This window comes from Typopeltis vanoorti, chromosome 3, assembly GCF_054136105.1.
Source record: "Typopeltis vanoorti isolate ZY-2024b chromosome 3, IOZ_Tvanoo_1.0, whole genome shotgun sequence".
Classification (NCBI taxonomy): Eukaryota; Metazoa; Arthropoda; class Arachnida; order Uropygi; family Thelyphonidae; genus Typopeltis; species Typopeltis vanoorti.
Genome location: NC_143551.1, coordinates 118,680,001 through 118,699,564, shown reverse-complemented (window position 1 = coordinate 118,699,564; position 19,564 = coordinate 118,680,001). Strand labels below are relative to the sequence as shown.

General features: G+C 35.2%; 1 protein-coding gene across 2 annotated transcripts in view; it reads right to left on the bottom strand.

Annotated features, from left to right (window-relative positions):
- LOC150108513 (mitochondrial inner membrane protease subunit 2) overlaps positions 1-19,564 on the bottom strand; it is a 191,863-nt gene that overhangs the window by 11,904 nt on the left and 160,395 nt on the right. For both annotated transcript variants that reach the window (XM_090415939.1, XM_090415938.1), the window contains exon 4: positions 5,730-5,795. In XM_090415939.1, the coding sequence (XP_090272065.1) occupies positions 5,730-5,795 (66 nt within the window). The remainder of the gene's footprint in view (positions 1-5,729; positions 5,796-19,564) is intronic.

Here is a 19,564-nt window from a genome sequence, read left to right as displayed (position 1 = left end):
CAAATGTTCATCTACTTTCAGTTGAATATAACTGATAGCAGCAGCTCTCTTAGGAACACTACACTCCCTTCTATAAACAAACTAAAGTATTCTGCGCGCTAAAAGTGATTCTCACAATGAAAAAGGACAAATTGAAACACTGATGCTCGCGAACCATATAATCCAATAGTGCAAACATAACAAAACCTACAAAAAGTAAACTACCAGTGAGGCAAACAACTAAAAAAAACAGACATTTATCATATCACACCGTCTTTAAAAATAATAATAATAATAATAATAATAATAATAATAAATAAATAAAAAACGAAATTTTATTATCTGAAATTGTTAAGGATAGTTAAGTGATAGTATCAGGGACAAGAAACTAGACAGGCTAAATGCACAGAAAACAACAGAAAAACAATCAGGACTCCACAAATTATGCAAAATCCCATTCGTCCAAGATCCTCCATTTTTCTAAATATGTCCCTGAGTTCCGAAACAGCCAACAGGAGTTCCATAAAGGGAGTCTCCGTAGAAATAATTTTTGCAGAAAGTTTTTTTTTTTTATTAAATAAAAAAAATAACTCGCCAGCTGGTAAAATCTACTCACCAGAAAACCGGGCTACAGGACTCAAGACTGGATTATAAACATACCTTACACAGTATTACACATAATGCAGTGTAGGATATGTTTAGCAAGGCGAATAGCACCTGTACGTAACTAGAAATCACAGCCTGTAAGACCACTAGTTTATGATGGATCACAACGATGCATCTTCTACAGTGGCATAAAAGCTATTGGCGACTAAATAATAGGAATGAGTATGAGTTAAAGGAAATGCAAATGATTTCAAAATATGGTAGAGGAATCAATAATTTCCCAAATTGAAAATAAGAATAAAAAAATAGTGATGGTATCAAAGACCGATGTTTGCGATTAAGAGTTATAGCTTACCCAAAGAATAAGACCTTCATTGTTTTAATTGCTAAAAAATTAGAAACTAGGTCACTGGTTAGTAAATGCTGTTACTAATTGAAGTCAAGGACTGGGAAAATCATTTTTAGCAAAAGTACAATAGAAATTTCGAGTTGTAATACCAGTTTCCTGAAACAATGAGCTTCAAATTAATTACGAAATGATGTTAAATAGGAGAACTCATCTCCGTAATTAACTAAGAGTTAATTAGGTGAGGGACTTAGAGATGTGCGACGCAAATTATCCTGACCAATGGGAACTCTAATTCTTTAAAAACTCTTACGACTTACTATTGTCATCGAACTTACAATGAAATTACAAATGAAGTCACGGCCAAAGTTATTAACATGGAGGTGCCAAATGTGATCCGTTTAGATATTAGAGAAACCGGGGGGGAGGGGGGGGAATAGGTAGCAAAATGGAATGTATTTCCTGATGAGTGTCAAAAATATAATACCCACGATTAAGTATTATTTTTCTTGAGATTTTAAAGTTTTTTTTTTTTTAAATGAATAAATATAAATATCTTTTGACCGAACTTTTACTTTCCACAGAAAATCATGAAGTACTGTTATTTCTTTTTAGAAATAATAACGCTTATGAATGTGTTTAAAGCAATGTTTTCAACGAGCCTTATTATCCGAATGCTACTTGCTTGCTTTAATATAAACAGCAAATGAAATGACTAAGCGAAATGCCGTGTGACAAGTAACATTTAATAGAATTACCGAAAAGTAGAATCTGCTGAATTCACCCTTTCATTCTTTCCCTAATATCCGACTCCTTGACACAACATTTTTGTCAGAAATTGTGTGTGTGTAATAAGGAAGCGCTGACTGACATTCCAAAACGACTAATTTACTAGCATTATTTTTAACAATTCGTGTGTTGTCGTTGCTATTATCGTTGGAATTTGAAGGGAATTTTGGTTATTAACAATTAAAATAGCATCTACCAAGTAACCGCTTCTAAATGTAGCCAGTCTTCTCCTATCTTCTAGGTAACTGACTCCCTTGTTTTTTACAGATGTTTTGCTTTCTTTCTTCTCTGTCCTTTACAACCCCATCCCTCCATTTTGGTGCAGTTGTACGTAAACTGTCAGAAAACCTTAAACAACATAAGAAACAATCATATTCCAAATTTCATAGAAAGTGCTTGTTTGTAGAGGAAGCACCTCTCCACAAAAAAAATTTCATTATTCTGATTAAGCTAAATTTCTCTGGAAAACCTTCGCAGTTTAAGAAACTATATTCCAAATTTAGTCGAAATCGGTTGAACATGCCCTTGCCCTGTACATATAAATCAAATTTTTGCTGGTTGTTCTGTATTGAATGAATCTCTTGAATAAAAGTGAAGGAATGATAATAATATTCAACTAAAAACCAGAGTTCCAGCAGGTCATATTTGGCCTTCGTATTACAATAACTCTTGTAATACGAAGAGTCAGTTACTTAGACTCAGTACAGCAACCCTGTATACACACTACATATATAATCTTGGCTTAATATAAGTTAATTGGAGAAAAGAACCAACATAAAACTTTAAACTTTTTTTTAACATAAAACTTTTAAAAACTTACAAAAATGATTAATGATATCGTTGAACTTTTAATACAATAGCAATATTAAGAATATCTAATGTTAAAAAGATCTGAACAAAGAATAACATTAACGTTAGCAGAATATAGACATTAAGTTAAACAGAAAAAAAAATGGCATGAACTGTAATAGAGAACTAAGCTCAAAAATAATAGATAAATACAGAAATAAATGGATTTGACATGTTGAATATAATACTATACGAAAGACTAACAAGAAGCAAATACTGAAATATAAACGAAAAGAAAAAAATACAGAAAAGAATGTTTCAATCTCACTCCATCTCTTTTAAAGATGGAGTGAGATTGAAACAGATCACAAGACCAAAATACCGTGAAGGAAATATATATAATACAAACTACGTTAAAAGATGTATTGGGACACACCCTATATTTAAAATGAAACATAATGATGTGTACATTTCTGTAGTCGCACACGTGGTCTATACTGCCTACATAAAATAAACTAATATGCACTTAGAATTGACTGTATATCTTGATAGTGTCAATGACACGTTCCAGGTGCAGCTTTACGGTATACTGTAGATCCGTCACAGTGAATCAGGTACTATTTGAGACATAATTTGAGAAAGATATTAAGCAAAACTTAAATGTTCTGTTGGGTTCTATCTCAACCCGACAGAGCACTTTACGGAAAAACCAGACAGTTGGGGGTAGACGGGCTAATGACCATATGGGAAAAAAAAAAAAAAAAAAAAAAAAATAGTAAAAAAAAATTAATGACTCATTAATAAATTTGCTCGAATATGCTTAGAATGGTGAGGGAGGGATCAGGACCAAAGGAATATCCGCACACTATTTGGATTTCTCTGAAATACAGTGTACATATATATAAAGAAAACAATACTTCATGCACTTCCCACTATAAACGATGCATAAAAAAACGTAAATTACACAGTGATTAAGATCAACGTGATGATTTGTGAAATGAAAGAGAAACATTCATTCCACAGTGAGAAAAAACGGTTGTATATTATCCGCTTTTATCCCCTCTCAAAAAAAAAAAAATAATAATAATAACTGAAAATTGAACGTACATGCTATAACAAGTAATGCATAGCTTTTACAATCCTTCTTTTGCCTTTATCTCTGTGATTGGTATTCAGTAACTATGATTTTTATTTTTATTATTATTTTTTTTTTTTTTTGATGAACATGTATAGCAACCACCACTCACAAAACCTTTTAGAACCTATAGCGCAGTTATACTGTGGATAAGCTAAAAGTTACGAAGAAAGAATATGACTTTTCTTGGATATAGAGCTGGTAGGTGAACTTGTTCCAGCGGCTAGAGGCAGCAGTAGCAGCAAATGAAGAGGTACATAGCAAGAACCGTCAGTTTGGAGTCTGACCGAAAAACTGATGATCGATTGCAGCGGGTTTTTGACATGCTTTCAAGGAGAGGTGATGGAATTATTGATGCAAGCTCGGATGAACAATGCCCATGGAAAGTATTTGTAAAAGAAACGCAGAGTAGACACTTGATGTCTGTGTCAACAGCAGAGTTGATAAGGGATGGGGGGGGGGGATTAGTAGGGTTGTTTGGAAACAACCGAAGCAATAATGCTATGAAGCAAGTGTATTATGTCTATTAATTGCATTTGGAAGGGTAATTCTTCTCAATGTGTGTGTGTGTGTGTGTGTGTGTGTGTGTGTGTGTGTGTGTGTGTGTGTGTGTGTGTGTGTGTGTTTCGGGATAAAAACCTGATTTTCAGTGAGAAAATCCCGCACCACCTCTGTATGAGAACAGCTAATTCACTTTCAACTAAAAATCCCTTATAAAGATTGTTCACGTTCTTGACAAGATGTTCAGAAAGACCCGAATTCGAATCCGGTCTACGATAGTTTTTCGAGTGAAGTGAGTTAGCTGGTCTAGCCGAAGATTGCAGGGTTTTTCATCTCGCAAGTTAGACAAATCGGCCAGAAGAACGAACGAACACACCCACACACAATAATAATAATTCATTAAACGCATTGCTTTAGTCACTTCGGTTGTAATTAAAAAAAAGTCTTAGAGGGTTCGAACCCAGGTATTTCCGAACAAATGACATCCTCGTTACTAATTTAGCACAGAAAAGGGTGAGGTGGATCATTAAATAAGTCCACTTCTTTGTTAAAAGGAATCTAGAATTTTTAATTGCGTATTCAATGACAGGAGAGATCTGGAATTTATAGAGAATATACGTAGGAGAAGCTTGAAGTTATTGTGAAGAAGCGAAATTATCCTTAACTAGAGATACGGGTAGTAACAGAAACACGATGAATGGATTCATTTTCTGTGCAAAAAAGGAGGTGGAAATAAGTTTGTTTATTTTTATAGTTCTCTATTTTCATCATAGTTGTATGATGTTCTTTATAAAAAAATGTTGAAAAATTACGCAAAGCCATAATCCCCATACATCTTTCCCTAACCATAGATGAGTCGCAAAAGTAATAATCCCTGAATATACACAAAACAACAATCCAACAAGTACCATATATTCTCTGCAGTAAAAGTTATGTGATGGTAAGTTTTGAGTTCTCTGAATATTCGCAACATATAGCTGTAAAGTTAAAAACAGACAATAATAATAATCGTGTGGAAGAAAGCAGAACGACAAGTGAAGATTTTGATGCAATTTTTATGATAATAGCTTCCGCATTAGCATACTTAACTACATATTGTCTAAACTTTTCTAAAATACAGAATTTATTGTATATATCAGTATAAAGTTCTTTGTAACCTTTCATTATTATTTACAAACTACCAGGAAATTGAACATTTACTTAATTGAAAAATGAGTAAATCGTTCCGGAAGTCTGATCAACGCATAAAACAGATCAAAAGAAAGAAAAGCAACAGCCAATGCATTTTGCGTAAATTGTCAAAAGAAAAGTAAGAGCACATTACTTAGCGTTATCAGCAAACACTCTCCACACTAACATGCGTGATAAGTGGTCATTATGCTATGGAGGTTACACGACGTTGAATACATCCTGCAAAGTATTCACTAAAGTACATTAATAACGCTCTTAAAGTATTTCACATCCTGTGGGAAAGAATCTTCCATGTCAGAAAATAAATTAGCTTTTAGTGTAAATCATTCAATGCAAAGAATATGAGTAAACAATACAAGTTTTGTATGTACCAATGCGCAATACTAGCATTACCTCACTGTGTCTCCTTCCATGGCTACAACCCTCTTGACGATCTTCTGTTCAGGATCACGTGGAGACCTGGAGGAAGATAATATGCATAAATGCTTTTAGTTTTCTTCCGTAACGATTTAATTGTGTTTTAAGTTATATTATGATAAAATTTCTAAATGCAAATTTCAAAAATGTAACTCTAACTGTAGCCTAAACATCGCTTCATTCATTTTCATGAAAATTTCCTTGTTTCTGCATCTATTTCTTAGTTCATTAGTCAAAAATAAAACAAAACATTCACTAAAGTAAACATTTTGATCTCTCTGTATTCCGACAACGAACACAACCTTGTCCTAATTTTTACTGCAAACAAATGATCTAAAGGAATTTGCTACTAATGACTGTTTTTAAAGAAATCAAAGTAGAAGCAAAGTTTAACTTCCATTTAAAGTGCAAATATTCAAGCTTAAGTAGAAAGTAGAAGCTCGAGGAGTTAAAAATGGGGCGAAGAAGACTACATATTGTTAACGTCTTCAATTTAGATAAGGTACAACACTGTGGTAAAACTTTTTTTCTTTTTTTTTGTGAAGCGAAGGGAAAAAGTTATGCAACCACTGATCTGAAGAATAAGCAACGAAATCCTGAACGATCAAGGTACGTTCTCTTTATTATGCAAAAGACTTCTACCGGCTGAATTTATTTTGATATGAGTCGGTCAACAAAACAAGCCTTTTACATATTATAATGAGAAGTGCTGTACTTAAAAAAAAAAAGGAAAATAAGAAAGGAAAAAAAACAGTATTTGCGTACTTTGCGAGGATTCGAATCTCTTTCAACAAGATATAAAATAACTGCATACGATTAATGCATTGCATTAAAAGATTAAACTTTATCCGACTTTTTTAAAGCCCGACCATTAAGGGGTAGAAGGTGATAATTTATTCTCAGTTCATTTTTTTGCATGTCAATCCCATCAATGAAATGCTATAAACCTATTTCACATGAATACAATGGGAGGAATAAAGGCAGCTTTAGAGATCAAACGGAACTTTTTTTAAGTCACTCGATGCCTCCAATAAGCAGAGCGGTGGTTAAGCAGGGGGAAAAAAGAATGTACCATGTAAGGACGTTCATAAACGCTGTATGGTTCCACTCTAGTTGTAAGTCTCTTAACTGCGTGCCTCCGTAACTCAGTTCGTTTCGAAGAAGCCTTTCGAAGGTTGAAACGACCTAGATTCGAATCCCGTGTGTGACTCGAAGAACCTTTATCAGGGCTTTTCAATTAAAGGTGAGGTGAAGGGTTCCCCCTAACAGGAAACTCGGAGTTTTTGTCTCTGCATTCCCCCCCTTAGGGGATGTAGTAGCAAGCTGGTTACATTAGACTCACCCCGTCTTCTGGTTGGTATGTTTTGCGAGGAACAAAAATCTAAAGGTTTAAGGAGTAAAGAATCAAACTTCCGATCTAGTTGGCAGAGTATTTAGCGTATTCGCTCTTCAACGAACAGATTGTGGGTTCGAATTTCCCCATGGATGTTTGGGATTGTCTTTAGATGGGAGATGAATTTCATCGCCCGGTGTGAGACTACACCTTTCCTTATTGGAGGCCTGAAAAGGAATGAAAAAGTTTCATTCTAAATCTATTTGGCTTAAAAGAAATCTAGTATGCTGTATCCGTTCACGTAGAAGTGCCAAAGATGTTTTAAAATATTTCAAGACGAGTGAAACATATTTATTTTAGTAAAAGTTCCATGTTCAGTCTCTAGAAAGGGGTATCTGGTTTATGTAGAAATATAAATAAAATACGAAAGAATTTAAAAAAAAAAAAAATCTTAGCCCAATCACGGTACTTATGTACCACAGGCTTACAACCTTTCGTGAGTGAAGTAAAAAAAAAAAAAAAAAACCTTGAACAACTGAAATCCTATTAAAACTAAGTAATATTTTTTTTCCCGGAGCAATAATAATTACAATCATTCCTTTATATCTTCTTGTTTCAACGATACGGGTTGGCTTCGTATTTTGAGGATATTATGTTATGCAGCTGATTTTAGGAAGACGTATGTATCTTTTAATCAGCATTCAACTAAACGAGATGCATAAGTATTTTTAAGTGAATTAAAAAAAAAGTAATTATATAAATGCAAGTATTTCTTTGTTATTTATTGCGAATGTGTCATCCTCTTTAAAAAACAGTAACATCGGCTTTCTACTATTTTAACTTTCTACTATTAAAAGCTTACATATTTCTAATATGTAAGCTTTTAATCGGAAATAAAAATAGAGAAAGCATTAGCGGAAAATTCAAGAAAGGTTCAACTCCAGTCAGCGTTGTCAAGTTTCCAATGAAACTCACTACCCAATAATAATAAAAAATCTATTTTTAGATTCTATTCTGTAGTTTTGCAAAGCAACAAAATGACAAATAACTAATATAATAAATAAACTCATCTGTGGACGAGCCCTAAATGGTTCAGATGCAAATTGACCCCAGTGACAGATCTGGATGATTTACTACTATTAAACACCTAAAAACAGTTGAATGGGATTAAATTTGACACAATTTTCCACTGACTTGAAACCAGTGAGATAAGTTTCCATTATTTAAATATTTATAGTAGTTCAAATCTGTTGATTCTATTCCAGTAATGGAAACTCGTATAATTCTGAATATTCATGTAAGAAGGCGTGCAAGCATTTCGACCAGCATCAAATTATACACTAGACAGAAATGGTCAATGAAAGAAGTTTTTATCATCAATAAACGTGAAGAAACCTAGCAACAACAAAGTCAAAGGACTACTAGGAAAGGAGAGTGGAAATTCGTAACCTCCATCTGTTATTCAGTGCTATTCTAGAATATTTAACAATGCAATATTTAACTTCAAAAGAGTAACTGGTATACCCCGCTACCAATCAAATAATCTTCATTTGGTATTTCTTAATTACCATTTTCTTCATAATTCTACTTTACTAATATTTTAAGAATGTTTCCACATTGACAACGAAATGAGGCGATTCCTTACTACCGTGAAACTGGAATGTTCTAATATTAGATTCCAAAAGTCTGGAACCTTCATCTAGATATGTACCGCGTGTGCTAGCGCTCGCACACATACTCTTTCTCGCCGTTTACGGCTTCGGCAGACGCGACCTCCAGTGAGATGACGGTAGATACAGATCTGATACGAGAGTAAAATTACCCCATTATCGGAACACCTGCTAAAGCTTGCCGAAGTCGTAAATGGTAAGAAGTCATGAAGAGATTTGGAGTATGCACTAATTATCTGTAGGCACATAAGAGTCCCAATCTCCTAACTAGAAATATTCGCAGGAAAGAGAGATGATTAGTAGATAGGAGTTGCATTCAAATGACATGCAATTTTCACAAAAATCAGATGTAAATGCATTCACGAAAGTCAAAAATAACAATATCAATAAGATGCAAATGGCAAAAACAGTTTAATTATTTTTGCCATTTAGTATTCCTTTAATAATTCTGGATGTGCAAAGTTCTCTTGCATATGCAGAATTATCGCATACTTTTATTATCAACCGCTTAATAATGCATCTAAGATCATTGGGGTCAACAGTTATTCTCACTTAATTCTCTACTCTGATTTGAGTAATGGCATTTTTTTTAAAATGCAGAAACTCACCATAAACTTTTGCATCTTCCCGTAAACAAGTTGTGCTTTAACGTGTTGTCTCTACAAGTTTATGCGCACTTACAGTTAATTTTATCATCCATAATGCTCATGCGTGCAGAGGACCAAGACGCAGCTAGTTCTAACACCTTCCTTCTCCATCGCGTCAGGTCAGTATCGACGACGCCCCATGGTTGGAAAAACCTGCCTTTCCAACCAAAGGATCATCGATATCGACATGTCTGTGGACTGCATGTTTCTTTTTTTCTTTTCCAATCTTGTCTAAGACGAGAACCTTTTATCAGGGAATTTCAAGGAAAAATGAGTTAATCGGATCTCATACAGGGTTTGCAATTATCCCTCCTGAAAACGCGGGTTTAGTTACGCAAAATATGCAAAAACACACCCAATTTACAGACATAATACACAGGCCTCAAAATCTTATAGTTGCTTCGGCAATAATAATTCAAAGCATATTACTAACCCCCATCACGTGAGTTCAGAAAGACACCCAATATAAGTTCCTTATCCCCCACCCACATGGCTATACAGTTCTTTTGTAATACGATACCATTTTATCATTCCAGGGATGACTAACCAATAAACAATCATTACTAATATGAGGACACTTCCAATTCACTCCATCTCCTAAGAGCTAAAAGAGCATTTAATTTGTCAATATTCTGAAATAGTTACCCATAAAAATAGAAAGACAATATCGTCACGAATGATTTCGAAGAATTACATCCTCGATACCCAAATGATTACTAATCATAACATTTCCAAAAAAATAAATTAATATCATTTGAAGCAATAATCTAAGTTTCCGTATCGAATAGCACTACTTATAATTTATCAAGAAAAGCGATATAACTTGAAATAATGCCTGAAACAAAGTAAGAAACATTTTTAAAAATTATATGAATGACGTAAAAATGATTAAAAATAAAACTGAAATCTCCAGTATAGTATGTAATTAGTCAGAAAGCTTTATTAAAAAAATTTAAGTTTGAAAAAAAAAAAAAAAAAGGAGGTAAAGAGAAAGCTAAATAAAGTATTGATTATACATCATAAGAGAAAAGCAAGCGTGAGTTACAAAATGTGACTAACTGCGAATCAAACCAGAGATGTTTGACAGTGCATGAATACACCACACTTCTACAGACAACGAAATGCGCCCATTCCAGGATCTCCCCACTGCTATGACTTGTTAAAGCGCTCATGAATGAGTAAAGCAGAACCCCAGTCATCAGCAAATTCTCTCTCTCTCTCTTTGTGCAACAAGCAAGCAAGCAAGCAAATGATGCTACATTGAGAAAGCTTTAGCTAATGTGATGAATGGATGGAAGGAAGAAGGCACTACAGCCGTTTCCTGATGTGGAACCACTGAATGCTTACCCGAAGAACAACGCGGGGTGATGTAAGCTTTCCCTTTTAAATGAAACGAGCGGCCTTTGCACGCAAATGGTCTTATGAATCGATTTGTTGCATGGTGTACTGTAAAGAACTCAGTACAACATTAAGAGTTTGTATTAATAATATTTAACCCTTTCGGAGAACGATGCGTGTGTTTCGAGATTTAGATGTGGACAGGAGAAACGTACATGAGATAGTTAATTCATACTATTTCAAAATTTTATTTTAAATAACCACAATCGTGACCCGAAGAACAACAGTATTATCAGAAAGGATAGCTGCTTCCAATTTAGAATCGACAATTTCTGTTTCTATTGTGTGTATTTTCCCCCAAAAAATACCGCTTACGAAAGAGTTAATAATAAATCAGAGGAGTATGTTTATGAAATGAAGTAATGACACACGTAATTTGTACCACTGACGGGAAGAATCAAGGACGTAGTATATCAAATTAGGCTCTTTGTAGTGCGAAATAAATGGGGTGACTACTCTAAAAGTGGAACCACGTATTTATTGAGAAGCGTGCAAGCATGCAGAACTCCATATCTGTAGTATGGTTATGCATAAAATGAAAATTCGAACAAGCTTGTAGCATCACGTAATGCATAAAGATAGAATTAAAAACAAGACAGGTTTTACAAACGCAATAGGAAATTTTCCAAGTTTTCACATTTATAAATATTGATAACATTTTCGTATTTCAAATTTAATCAGAAATTAGACTAATATTCTAAGGGGGGGGGGGGGGAAATACTGTGGTAACGTAAAATACAAGAATTATCCGTTGTCTCTAAAAACACACTCATGATACTAGTATGTCCCTAATAATATCAATAACATCGCCACAGACCACCGAACACACGAGCCAGTGACAAATCGATGACGACAGAGCAGAATGTCTGCCGTATCCTTTATTCTTTCTTATGCTGCAGTCACGTGCAAATAAAATAAATCGGCATTAATATTACTCTTTACCCCCGTGCAGGTAGCATAATAAGAAAGTGGAGAAATTGCTGAAGTTCCGACAATTTAGTGAATTACAAAATAAAGAAATATGACGTGCAAACAAATAAGTTAAAGGGGTTGGGGGGGGGGGGAAGAAAGCACATTATCAGACTGATCTAGCTACTGAAAGCTCCAAACATACGAGTCTTTTGAAATTACGAATAGTAGTTTCATCGATGACAGCTGCTTTTGAAAGAATAAACAACATTTAGTTTGATTGCTTCCTACAGACGTAATTCTTAAGCTGTTCGTTAAATTTTGAGGCCATTGTGCACGAAAACAATCATTATAAATAAAGCTGTAATCTGAAATGAACAGCAAGAAAAATCCTGCGACTTGAACAAAATGACAACCTAAATAAAAAATAATGAAAATTACATTCCTCTTCTCCTAGGTGTCACTACTAGAGATTACATTTAAAGAAAAAAATGAAGGCTTTTATAATACGCTAAGCTTGTGAAATTTAATTGGAGTATTAAGTTTTGATCGTGCGTCTTTGATCATATAATCATAAATTGCAGTGCACGTTCAAAATCAACATAAAATAAAATTGGAAAAAAAAAAAAAAAAAACTGCGAGTAAAGGACAATTACAGAGAGATTAAGGCCAGAGAAGGATACTTTATTAAAACTATGCTAAGAAAACGAAAACTAATGGGGTGCTGTATATTGAGTTCAAAGGCACATACTCTCCATCTGCTGTGCGTTTCTAGACTACTATCATGCTGCTAAAGTGATGGAAGTCCCTTGATATCGCACGCCTGCTGAAGGAGGAGGGCCATCAATAGAAAGTAACCCGTAAAATATGACTAAACTATGTGCAGCCCTATCACGTGACAACGGTGTTAATATCAAAGTTTCTCATTATGGCCGTCATTAGTCGTTCCGGTAATTGACAGTTTTCTCGTTAAGAACACTGCGCTAACCCATTACCTCAAGGTAGAAGCGTCACGATTGCCAGAGGCGAACTTCTGCTTTCGAACACACAAACTTCTTGTATTACTACGTCACTTCTGGTTTGTTTTTGAGTAAACTGTCACTGTTTAATTTATATTAACTTGACTCTAGCTGGAAAAAATGAATTATGTATTCCTTTAATTCACAACTAGTAAAAAATCAACTCAACCGAATGCAAAAAAAAAAAAAAAAGTAAAGAAAGTGAAATATTGATGCGACATAACGAATAGAATATTCCGAGCAGTTATTTTCTGGAAATGCCGAGAATTACGAAAGTGGCCTGTTCTGTACCCTGGCTGTTCATGTAAGCTCTGTTCGACGGCAAGTCTCTCACATTTAACTATGAAATCAATTAGACTACGAATCATTAACCAAGACCCAAATTAATGTACCTACGAAGCTCGGGCTCCTAATTTACAGGGAATCCCAAACGGAATGCATCATTAATCAATCTTTAATCATAGAAGTGTCTTCAAAAGGATTCATTTTAGTAACGAAAGTTATCAAACGAAAGAGAAGATAACCATATTTCATACTAAGGTAGAATTGGTTAGAGTTAAGACGCAATAAACCTATACGTAGCAATCTACGTAGCAGTCTACTAAATGCCGTGTTCTCCAGCATTTAGTAGACAATACTAAACTCTATTGAGAGATCGCCGCCCTTGTTTATTAGAGGCCTGTAGTGGCTTGAAAAAGTTCATGTTTGGTCTCTGGAATAGATTTCTGGATTATCAAACACATTTACGGTCTAACATTAATGTCCTATAGGGTTAACAGCCTTTCGTGGGTGGGACACGTTAAAAATAACGTTTTCAACGTGCGTCTCCTCTACTACAAAAACAAGGATACTTGATTAAAACCGCTCTAATAGAAAAGCAACGTTTGTTGCTTTTATAGTAGACGGGGATACCCAAAGTTATGCGAGGGAAAGTCCTCTTATTTCCTTAGAAGGATTAATTTATTTTCACTTGAAAAGATCTTATAAACATTCTTTACGTGCTAGAGTGGAATCGAATTCAGATCTTTCCAATCAAAAGCTATCGGTTTGTTTTTTTTTCGATAGCACTACCAATAAGAAACAGTTTGCAGGAATGAGTTTTAGTTTTCCCTTTTTTATTTTAAAGCGATGACAGGAACAGTGATAGCGTACAAAGCCTTCGACATGAATTGCTTGTCCTGAACTAGTTAAAAAGACGATATCCGAAGAGTTGGTACAGTCGTCTTTTATTCGTGCTTTGATTAAACGTTTTCCGTTGACTTGACCGCATTCTTTCGAACTCATTGGTTCTCCTCTGAAGTCATATAAAATGCAACTCATGCTTAAGAAGTCTTGTGGACTTCTTAAGCTATCATTCTACTTTCATTTTGGAAGCTTCTTTAGATATCTCACGAATGTACTCTCATTTAACTTCCACGAAGTGATGTGAAGACGCAAAAGTTTGTAAAAACAAGTATTTTTACTGGAGTAACTCACTTCACATATATCACAGTCCCTTGATGTCTTCATATTATTGAACTTAAAACATTGTTCTTCTTGTGGAACTTCCTTTTAAATTGTACACAGCAGCAGCCTAAACTTTTGCAAACTACTTATTTGTCTTAAAGTAACTCGATGTTTAATTTGTGTTCTTAGCGTGTATGCTCTTCGATTCCATGCTGCAATCGAAGAGCATACACGAATCCTCCTAAACGGACCTTTGTGATGAAGTGTACACTAACTATCCTCTGTTTACTCTTTCAAGTAAAAACTCATTTGAAACGAGCTTTACGTCAAGCACCTCCAACACAGTTGAAGGGTTGCGTAGAACTAAAAAAAAAAAACTTCCGACCTTGCCCAGATTTCTCAGCAATGAAGAAATCACGTCTGCAATGAATTCCAATACACCAAGTTTGGTAGTCTGCAAATAATTGTATATGGAAGCTAATTTTCTTTAACATTTCTGATCGCTACCTTTTATCGTTCTCTGTTATTTTTGCAAAATTATTTTGAATACACTATTTGACAGGTGGCATATACCAGAATAGGAGAGAGGAGAATGGAAACACATCACTCTGGAAACAAAACTTTCGGATAAACAAGATTAATGCACTCTCAAATGTATTATGCAAACAACCAGTAACAACAACAACACACGCACGAACACACACAAAATTACGTTTCTTCAAGGACGCATTTTCCTCTAAGTCTTCCATTCCTGGAGAGCTGCACTCAAAGCATAAGCAAATGGTAGACAGTCTCCTGAGAGGAATATATAAGTAGCGTCTCAGAGTACTCATCTAAGTATTGCAATAAAAAGGCCCTAGGACACTCCAGAAATGGAAAAATAACAATACGATAGTAGATGTCATGAAATAAATGATGAATATACGAGACTAGTCTCTTACCATGTGAAGACAAGGAATGTCAGAAAAACTGATTTTTCAAGTCTTCCATCACATTAACGATACTACTATATATACAAGAAAATTGGAACTGGTACTTGGAACCAACCTGAAAAAAACAACACTCAGTGCAATTAAGAAATTGATAAGAAACATCATTAAAACCCCGTTTCGTAATACAATAAATTAAATGGTATCTGACCACGTTATCAACTTAGTATTCGGCTAGTACTCCAAGTCAGTTATTTCCATGACCGATCACACTGCCAGTTTTCAAGCAACGGGAAACTGCTAACTCATCACCAATTTGAGCATTTGAAATATGACCGATTTAGAGTACGAGTCGAACACTAAGTTGCTAATGTTTGACCAGTTATTGTATGATTTATTGTAGCGTTGTTATTGTAATGAACACTAATGCCATTACGAATCTGCAACGTTCCATCATTCGTTATTAGCAATCGAACCTAGAACCGTTTCAGATGGCTTCACAAAATGAATAAACACTTATTTTACTTATTAGATCTGTCTATATATCAGTAAAAAAGTTATTCGAGAACTCTAGTTAATAGATTTTATTGATAATCAGTATTTGGAATATTTCTTAAAAAATATTATCTCAATTTTTGTTTCAGCCAAAATTTCGTTCGTCACTACAAATGGTCTGACTAAAACCAAAATTGAAGCAATGGGACGAATTTTAATATAGATCCCAAATTCTAAAATTTCCATTCAGTCAGAGCGGAGTTATTGCAGTATAATTTCAATACATTTATGCAGCTTTATTCCCCTGCAAATCGTTCAAATATAACAAAAACAGGAATGATTCAACACATTTTAATACGAATTCCAAATTTCAGTAAAATCTGTCATCAGACTTATTAATTAGTTTTACGTATTTTAGTGACTAATACACACACACACACACACACGCACACATGATGATGATGATGATGAATAGCCTATTTTTCTAACCACTGCTGGGTGAAGGCCTCTCCCATTGAAGAAGGTTTTGGGTCTACTACTACTCCCATGGTGACCCAGTCCATATTTGGAAACACACACACACACACACATATATATATATATCTACTCTCTATATAAAAAGATAAGCCGAAATTTGAAACATTTTTATGTCACGTTTTTTTGTCTCTAGCTTACCAGCCCGGAACTCTGGGAGTTGGGCAACGTAGGCGCCAGAGCCCCCCCCAGTATACATATACATATATACACGTATATAAAGGGTGTCCCAAAATTCACGCAAGATTTAAATTTATTAAATTTAAATCATTTGTGCGGTAAAGTGTTGCCAACGAGAAAAAAAAGACAGCGTGACAGCTGACAGTTCAGGGTTATTAAAAATGGAGTGCTACACGAAAGAACAACGCATTTTCATTGTTGAGCAATATTTTAAAAATAATGAAGGTTTGGCAGCTACAGTTCGTAATTTTTGTACAAAATATGGTCGAAATAGTGATTTAACTTCATCAACTGTGAAAAGATTAATTAAAAAATTCAAGGAAACTGGATCAATTAGTGATCTTATACACTCTGGCCGTCCTTCAACAAGTCGTTCAACAGAAAACATCGAAGCAGTTCGTGAGAGTGTTGCTGAGAGTCCAGGAACATCAATTCGGCACCGTGGTCTTGAATTGGGCATTTCGAGAAGCTCTCTACAGCGTATTCTCACGAAAGATTTGCATCTTTATGCTTACAAAGTTCAATTGACTCAAGAACTGAAGCCTACTGACCACACACACAGCGAAGAGAGTTCGTTGAATGGATTATGGAACAACAACAAGTGGATGCTTATTTTTCGAACAAAATCATCTTCAGCAATAAGGCTCATTTTCATCTTGATGGCTTCGTTAATCGACAAAATTATCGCATTTGGGGTTCAGAAAATCCACGAGTGATTGTTGAGAAACAAATGCATCCACAACGTGTCACTGTTTGGTGCGGATTTTGGGCTGGAGGCATCATCGGTCCATTCTTCTTCGAAAATGCGGCTGGTAAGGCAATAACAGTTAATGGTGCTCGTTATTGCGACATGATAATCCAGTTTTTTGTGCCTAAATTGCAAGATATGGATGTGGACGACATGTGGTTTCAACAAGACGGTACCACATGCCATACAGCCCGAGAAACAATTCAATTACTCCATGAGTCATTTCCTGGTCGTGTAATTTACCGTTTTGGTGATCAGAATTGGCCGCCCAGATCATGTGACTTAACGCCATTGGAGTTTTTTTCTTTGGGGGTTTCTGAAGTCTAAGGTTTATGCCAACAAGCCCACGACCACCCACGTTGAAGGAGGAAATTGAGCGCTGTATCAACGAAATTCAGCCACATTTATGCAAAACAGTCATGGAATATTTCGACAAAAGAGTGCGTATGTGCCAGCAAAGCAGTGGAGGCCATTTACCCGATATGCTATTCCATGCATAACCCTATACTGTATACTTTATGAATCAATAAGAAATTACAATTTTGAATTAAAAACCTGTGTTTTCTATCAAAATTACTTCTTGCGTGAATTTTGGGACACCCTGTGTATATATATATATATATATATATATATATATACACACACACACATATACGCATACATATACACATATACGCACACACACATATATATATACACACACACACACACACGTATACGCATACATATACACATATATGCACACACACATATATATATACACACACACACATGCATTTTTATATACGCACAAACATATATAGATATATATACACACATATACATATATATATGCACACACACACATATATATATATACACACAAACATACACACACACATGTATATACCGTATTTGCCAGCGTATAAGACGTACCCCCTTTTTTGTACACATTTTTTAGGAAAAAAAACTCTCACTGAATATTATAATGAATTTACAGTATTTCAAATATAAAGTAATAAGTAGGTCTGCTTTCAACGAATACCTAATCTAACTAGGAAAAAGTACCCACCTTTTAATCTTCTTCGTCAAAACCCAGAAATTCATCTCCAGAGCTAAATGAAGACATTTGGAATCTCTTCTAAATCAGGATCTGAGTCCTCATACAACAAATTGTCCTCTGCACCATCCAGTGCATTACTAATGCCACACTTCTTAAATGATTTAACCACTGCCTCAGTTTTCACAGCATCCCATGAAGCTTTGACCCACTCACAAACTTGCGAAATGCCAGGCCTCTTCCTGATGACGTAATCTCAAAATCTGAAGACTGCATCCAGCTGTTCCACTTCTCCTTCATAAATCCCTTAAATGGTTTATTAATACAGACATCTAAAAGTTGAAGCTGACTAGTTAGACCTCCTGGAATTACAGCTAACTGAGTTTTCAATTCCTTGAGTTTATTTTTAACATCTTCTGTTCTGTGAGAACGAAACTGATCCCATACTAGAAGGGCAAGCTTCTTCAACAGTCCGCCAAGGCGCCTAGAACAAATTTTATCTATCCCTGACTTCCTTCCTCCTCCATCCATCCAGCCTTTTGCGTGAACATGTACAAACACTCCTTTCAGCAATTTTTCTTTGGGTAGCATCTTCCTTTTAAAAATCAATAGTGGCGGCAATTTTGTCCCATCAGCACAGCAGGATAAAACAAACGTGTAGTGAGTTTTTTGTTCCCCGAAGTTTTAACAGTAACAATTTTTGTGCCCTTGAAATCTACAGTTTTGTTTGAGGGCACAGCAAAAGTCAGCGGAACCTCGTCCATGTTTCCTATTTGCGCAAATTCAAAATTTTCTCATTTCCTTCCGTTAATGACGAATCGATGAAATTTAATTGTTTTTTCTTCAGATTCAGCTGGGATCTTTTGTGATATTTTTGTTTTAGTTCGTATACATAGCTGGTTTCTCTTCATGAATCTTGAACACTATGATGTTGATCCAGTAAAATTGGCGATCCCTCTGTTAGTGGCTATCGCTTTCGCTTGATGAATAATCGTTTTTGTAGACACTGAAAGTCCCGCTTTTCTGTGGTCTAAAATCCACGTATTCAGTTCTACCTCAAGTTCTGGCCATTTTGCAGTTCCACTTCGTAGGTTATGTTTACTGTGAGTTGCTTTTTTTAGATCCTCTTCCTGATTCCGCCAAGTTCTTATCATTTTCTCAGTTGGGGTGGCCCGAAATGTCTCTCTGCAGCCCTGTTTCCATGTTCTTTAGCATACGAAATCACACGTAGCTTGTATGCAATATTGTAGCAATGCCGACGGTTTTCAGCCATAATTTGCCAAGAAATTTAGAGAAAATTTAACGGCAGTAATTTATCACCGTTCGCAATTGTTGTCCGCGACAACAATTGGAAAGTTTAAACGAACAGGACGCATGCGCAACCACTGAACTCTACGTAACTGGAATGAATTCTACGTAAATGAAAGTAATAAAAAACTGAGTATCGGCGTATAAGACGCACCC